Genomic DNA, 6,130 nt, shown 5'->3' with positions numbered 1-6,130 from the left:
AGCAAGGAAACAATATTTAGGAGGAAATTGAATTAAAGGAGCCTTTTATACCTTTATGCACAATGATGCCTGCACAGAAACAGCATAGACAGACACATGCTCCCTTGGCTCTCTGTTTTAAACTTCCTTCCTTCACATGAGGGCTGACAACCAGGCCCCATAATGAAAAGATCCGATCACCCCTTAAGTGTCTCCCATGACATCATTTGAGAAGAGACCAGTCTGGTAATGTTACTGATACAGAGTTGAGTCACCCACCTTTGGTTTTTCTCAACTCCTCAATCAGGCTGCGTGCTTCCTCTTGAACACGGTCTTCAATGCTCCTCTTTCCCATCCCAAAGTTCCGCAGGGTCATGAGAGAGAAATGCCGGATCTCCTTCCATCTCTTTCCGTTGCTGAAAATAACTCCTAACAGATCAAGTAAACAGAAATTAGGAAGAACCCCATAAAGGAAGAAGAAGCAGACATGGAGAAACTCCTCATGGAGCCAAGATCTAGCCTAGAAGAATTTTATCCTTCTCACCCCCGTTACCAATGGTGTCACAGGCACCTGCACACCTATCATATCCCTTATTAGCTTTTTCAGCTACTGGGAAACTGCCTCTTCCAGAAAACTCTTCTCCATGATCAATCAGGGCTTCCTTCACTGCTTCATACCCATGTAACACCACAGTTGGCTCCAGACCAAGATACAGAGTGAACACAGGGCCATATACTTTTGATAATTAGAAAAGGAGATACAGACCACATAAAGCAAATCATCGCTATTGGGACCATATACTGTGCCCAATTTAGACTAATATGGTCCTCGTATTTTATGCTTTTATTCTACCATGCACAGCTTTAAATATTTCTGAATTCTATATATAAGTACATCGGTGGCTGTTAGGACTGCCACTGATGGATGGCCTTTGAGTTACCACAAATGTCCCAGGCAGTCAGTACCCAGATCACACTTAACCAACACATTCTGCAGGTTTTGGGGCTGTTTTAGATAGAGAAACTGAGCTCAGATAAGTTCACATGTATTTCCACTGTCCAAAAACTAATATACAGGAGACTCAAACTTGAACCTCTGCTGATTCAAATTCTGATGCCTTAGCAACTCATCAGTCCCCCATCCACCTTAAGACCAATACCCAGCTGTCTGCTTTAAGATCACCTGGGAAACACTTGCCATGACAATCTTGTGATTAACAAGCAAAATTTACAATTTAAAAGTCACACCACGTGATTCAAACAACCAGCACAGTTTATCACTGCTGGTATTACTTAGAAAAACTGAGCACCATGAAGACAGAACAAGGACATGCAGCACTGCCAGGAAAAAAAATTGGTTCCTTCCATCCTTCCGCATTTCTGGTCACAGATAGAAGCTTTGTGCAGAATGTGAAATAATGATGTTACCACCTATTGATAGTAATACTTGCACTGACCAGGCATAATTTTTTTCAATTTTCATGACTATTCTGAATAAAACTTATGGCTAATATAGTAGATGACTTATTTAACAAAATCTGTGTTTACAAACACACCCAAAACCATTTACCATTAGCCCCAAACCATAGCAAATGGCTAGACACCAAAGAAGGTTTCTCAACTTCTACCATTTAAAAAAAAATTTGAATCTACTATACAAGGACCTAAATGTTTCTCTACTCACAAAATACATTATTTCATTCCACTATTTCTGACACTGACAGACTGAAAAAGGCAGCAAAGGGGTCAAATTATGTTGCTTTTCAATGACCTATTCTAGCAGAGTGTCTGCAGGGTTATATTTTATTTAAAAATAGGAGTGAATTACTTACCTTTTGCAGGCTACTGCAGGAGCATAAGGCATACTTACATTGGTTAAGGTTTTGCTGATGTCTTTAACATCTATCTGTAGGATATTTCCAATAATGGGGAGCGGAGTGGGTCCAGGAGGGAGCGTCTGTCTCCCAGTGCTCTGTCTCCAGAGAGAAAGGAGAAGCAAACAGGAAAGACAGAGCACTAGAATCAAAAACAGATCCATTGATGTCTTCTCTTCTTTCTAAGACAACAGTGAAATTGCACCCCAAAGTATTTATAACAATCCCTGCCAATACAGCATGTATCTCTTTGACGTATAAAGTGACCAGTCACCTAGGTCTACTTTATCAGGACTTTGAACCACTGATAGGGATAAAAATAAAATGTCTTTTAGTCTTGTTCTTCTTTGTTCCGAGTCCCATCTTGTAGATTCCAATTTAATTGTACTTGACTGGAACCAAGTTACCAGTAATACACTTTTTTAAACCAAATTTGGGTTAAACTCACATATTTTTTTAACTCAAATTTGAACCTCTGCTGATTCAAATTCTGCTGTCTTAGCAATTAATCAGTCCCCCTGTCCACCTTAAGATCAATACCTAGTTGTCTGCTTCAAGATCACCTGTGAAACGCTTGCCATGACAATCCTGTGATTAGCAGGAGCGATGTACATTTTGAACCCCAGGTGGTTCAAATGATCAGCACGGTTTATCACTGCTGGTATTACTAAGAAAAACTGAGCACCACGGAGACACCACTGAGACATGCAGCATTGCCAGGAATATGCAGCCATAACTGAGAAGCACTGAAGTAAACCATTTGATGAAAAAATGTACTCAAAACTCTGAATTCTCAGATTAATTAATAGTTTGGAATTTTTTGCGTTGAAGAATATCAGTGCATTGCATGCCCCCCTTACTAAAAAAAAAAAACGTATGTCATTATGCTCTATCAAATGATAGGTGACTTTTCCTTAGTAATGAAATCCTTTCAAATATTTAATATAGTCTACTAACTATAGCTGCCTAAACATAAAACAGCTAACATAACTGATGCAACTTGAATGAACAAATAAATATCAAGTAATATAACTAAGCAAATGTATACAATGTTTGACATTAAACCCCCTTAAAAAAAACACTTGAAGGTAGGGATAGTCATGCTTTATATTTCAAATAAGGAAATGGAGACTGGAAGATTAAAACACCTGTCAATGTTACAAGTCTCATAACTGCAGAACTGGGGTTTGAACTGAGATCTTCTGATACCCAGTGTTATGTATTATCACTTACACCAAGGCTGCCTCAGGAACAATTTAGTAAAACAAAACAAATCCAAAAGTGTGATTCCTCTGAGTGTACACTACATTGATTCTGTTCATAAAGCAACAGGCTTCATATTAAGTAGAAGCTCTTTATTTGACTCTGAGAATAACATGACCAGAGGTGTTCAGGAGAAGAAATTTAAAATAGACATCTCCCCTGTCCATCACTGCAGAGATGCAGTTTGCTCGGTGTAAATGAAGAAAAAGACAATCTTAGAAAATTTCGTGCAAAAGGCTTGAGAAACTATGACTTTTCCACCTTGCAGTCACTTCTAGTAATGGCTGCTTCCGTTGTCTTTGGTCTGTCATTGTCAGAACTAATAGGATGCAATCATGAACTGCAACAAAGGGAAATTATAGACAAAACAACAACAATTGTGAATGCACTAGAGGACGGGAGATATACAGGTTGTTGGACTGTTTCCCAGCACAGAACCACCATAATGTACAGACCTGGACCAAAAAGATGATATGTTTCTACATGAGGACCTAAGTACAGTCAAGTTGATGTATGTTATCAAATCACTAATGACAATGTGCTAAGGCATGTACTGTAAAGATATCATAAGTTATCATATCTGTACTGTATCATATCATATACTGTAAAAGATATCATATTTTATCTAAATTGACTAATGCAGTTATTTTCTGCTCTTTCAATAAGAAAAAAATAAATTATAATTTTGCAGTGTTTGAAGGGTCATTTTAACAGTGATTCTGACAATTTTCAGAGAATTTTCATACCTCCTATCTCTTTGGAATCTCTCAATTACTTTTGCTTTAGGTAAAATTGACCCATTTAGGGATGAGAAAAACTAGGCTTTGAAGATTCAGCACGATGGCCAAACAAATGGTGTCTGCCAGGGGTAGAGATGAGACTGAAATCCCTATCTTCTGCATTTTGCAGGCTTCACTTCAAACAAGACATTCAGTTCAACAGAGTTCACCAACATTTATTGATTGTGTACTATGATCCAGTGTTTTGTGATTCAGCCTAATCAATGATTTTCAAAGTAAACATTAATTTAGTTAATAATTACAGCACGAGTTGACTAAAGTAGGGGTCAGAAGAGCTTGGTATTATACACATTAGAACTTGAGTGAATTCATGTCCTGGTGAACAATTTACCCATGACAAAAAAGAAGCAGTAATTTGCTGTCTGACTCACATGAGTCTAAACTCTAAAACAATCACACAGGCTTATTTTGAATAACATAAGCTCAGTTGCTCACTATAGAGCAATAATTTTATTCCTTGAGAGACAGGAGTCCCTGCTTTGTTCCTCTTCCTTTCTGCTGAGCTAAGGCTCCTGCCTAGATCTTTATTTTTATAGAATGAGATACTCATGGATAATTTAAGGATAGAAGGGGTCTCTGAGATCAACTAGTCTTAATTTTGCTTGTTTTTTGTTTAGAAATAAGCAATTGATGACCCAGTAAGCTAGTGCCAGTAAAATACTTTGTATTCGAATCCAGTTTTCCAATTCCCAGTCTAATAACATCTCACATTTCATCCCATGGAACTTTTATTTCAATTCAATAAACAGGAGGATATCAGCAATGAGTCCTTGATAGTTATGGACCAAAGCATCCCTTAGCTTGGCTAGAGTGGTGGGTTAAAGCAAGGCTTTCTAAATTTTTGTTTTAAGGCAGTTTTGGGTTCTCATCAACACTAAGTAGAAAGTACACAGTTGCCACATACCCTTTCCCCTCTCTCACACACAGCCTCTCCCACAATCAGCAATTCTCACCAGAGTAGTTCATTGGTTGCAACTGATGAACCAATATTGACACATCATTATGAGCCAAAGTTCATAGCTCATGTAGGGTTCATTCTTTGTGTTGCTCATTCAATGAGTTTTGAATACTTTATAATGATATGTAGCCATCATTGTAGTATTGTACAGAATAGTTCCCCTGTCCCAAAAATCCTCTTTATTCTGCATATTCACCTCTCTCTTCCTCTCAAGCCTTGGCAATAAATGATATTTTTAGTACCTCCACAGTTTTGTCTTTTACGGAATGTCAGACAGTTGGAATCACGCAGTATGTAGCTTTTTAAGACGGGTTTCTCCATGTCTACACACAAAGTTTCTATGTGTCTTTTCATAGCTTGCTAGTCCATTTCTTTTTAACACTAAATAATATTCTGTAACATGGATATACAACAGTGTGTTTATTCATTCATCTGTTAAAGAACATCTTGGTGGCTTCTAAATTTGGCAATGATAATTAAAGCTACCATAAGCAACCATGTTCAGATTTTTGTGTGGGCATAAGTTTTTAATTCATCTGGGCAAAAACAATTTGTATTATGTGGTAAGCTTCTTTTCGTCTTGTAAAAAACTGCTAGTCTTTGAAATTGTCAGTATCGTTTTGCATTCCCTCCTGCAATGACTAATATTTCTTGTGATTTCACATCCTTACCAACACTTTGTCTTATATGTGTGTTGGATTTTAGTCATTTAGTATGTGGTGGTAACGCATGGGGTTTTAGTTTGCAAATCCCTGGTGATGTATGATGTTGAACATTTTCATACATTTATATGCCATCTGTATGTTTTCTTGGATTAGAAGTTGGTTCAGATCTTTTGCCCATTATTGTACTCATTTTTCTATTTACATTGCACCTCCCCATAAGAGTTTTTACAGTGCATACCGATCACCTTGCATCTACTGAATAAGCCAGGTTGCAAGACCTAAAATGTTGCCCAACTGTCTGTACAGAAAGGCCATGGCTCATGGATATAAACCAACCATGTAACTCCGAAATCTGCCCATGGACTGCTCTGTTTTGTTCCCATCTAAAGCCAGAGAGTATCCACGGTTGTCCAGCTACGGCTGTACATACTCAGATGGCTTGACCCAGAGTGCCAAGCATTTTCAGGAATGGGGACCACGCCTTTGTATATTGTTGGAGGCATCTCCTGTGGAAACCCTGCAATAAGGACAACACTGGTCTCAGTGTACTGATCCCAGGACAGCATGCAGAATTTCTCCCAAAAGACTCCC

At 38.1% G+C, this 6,130-nt stretch overlaps 1 protein-coding gene across 1 annotated transcript; it reads right to left on the bottom strand.

Moving 5' to 3' along the window:
• Positions 1–250: 250 nt before the first annotated feature.
• On the bottom strand, positions 251–2,017 carry LOC103256480 (cytochrome P450 2C19-like). Its single transcript, XM_008054331.1, has 3 exons — positions 1,850–2,017; positions 551–725; positions 251–408 (listed from the first exon to the last, which is right to left on the bottom strand). The coding sequence occupies exons 1-3, from the start codon at positions 2,015–2,017 to the stop codon at positions 251–253; spliced, it is 501 nt and encodes a 166-aa protein (XP_008052522.1).
• Positions 2,018–6,130: the final 4,113 nt, after the last annotated feature.

The sequence above is a fragment of the Carlito syrichta genome, unplaced genomic scaffold, assembly GCF_000164805.1.
Source record: "Carlito syrichta isolate Samal-C Ts95f unplaced genomic scaffold, Tarsius_syrichta-2.0.1 Scaffold289621, whole genome shotgun sequence".
In the NCBI taxonomy this organism is placed as follows: domain Eukaryota; kingdom Metazoa; phylum Chordata; class Mammalia; order Primates; family Tarsiidae; genus Carlito; species Carlito syrichta.
Note: the sequence above shows the minus strand (reverse complement) of the source record. Positions and strands in the feature narration are given on the sequence as shown.

Excerpts from the sequence above, each read along its gene's own strand:
- LOC103256480 (XM_008054331.1), bottom strand. The coding sequence starts at position 2,017 with ATGGATCTGTTTTTGATTCTAGTGCTCTGTCTTTCCTGTTTGCTTCTC. Across the intron at positions 726-1,849 it reads TCAGCAAAACCTTAACCAAT|TTATCAAAAGTATATGGCCC; the intron begins GTAAGTATGCCT and ends CTCCTTTTCTAA. Across the intron at positions 409-550 it reads GGGATATGATAGGTGTGCAG|GAGTTATTTTCAGCAACGGA; the intron begins GTGCCTGTGACA and ends TTGATCTGTTAG.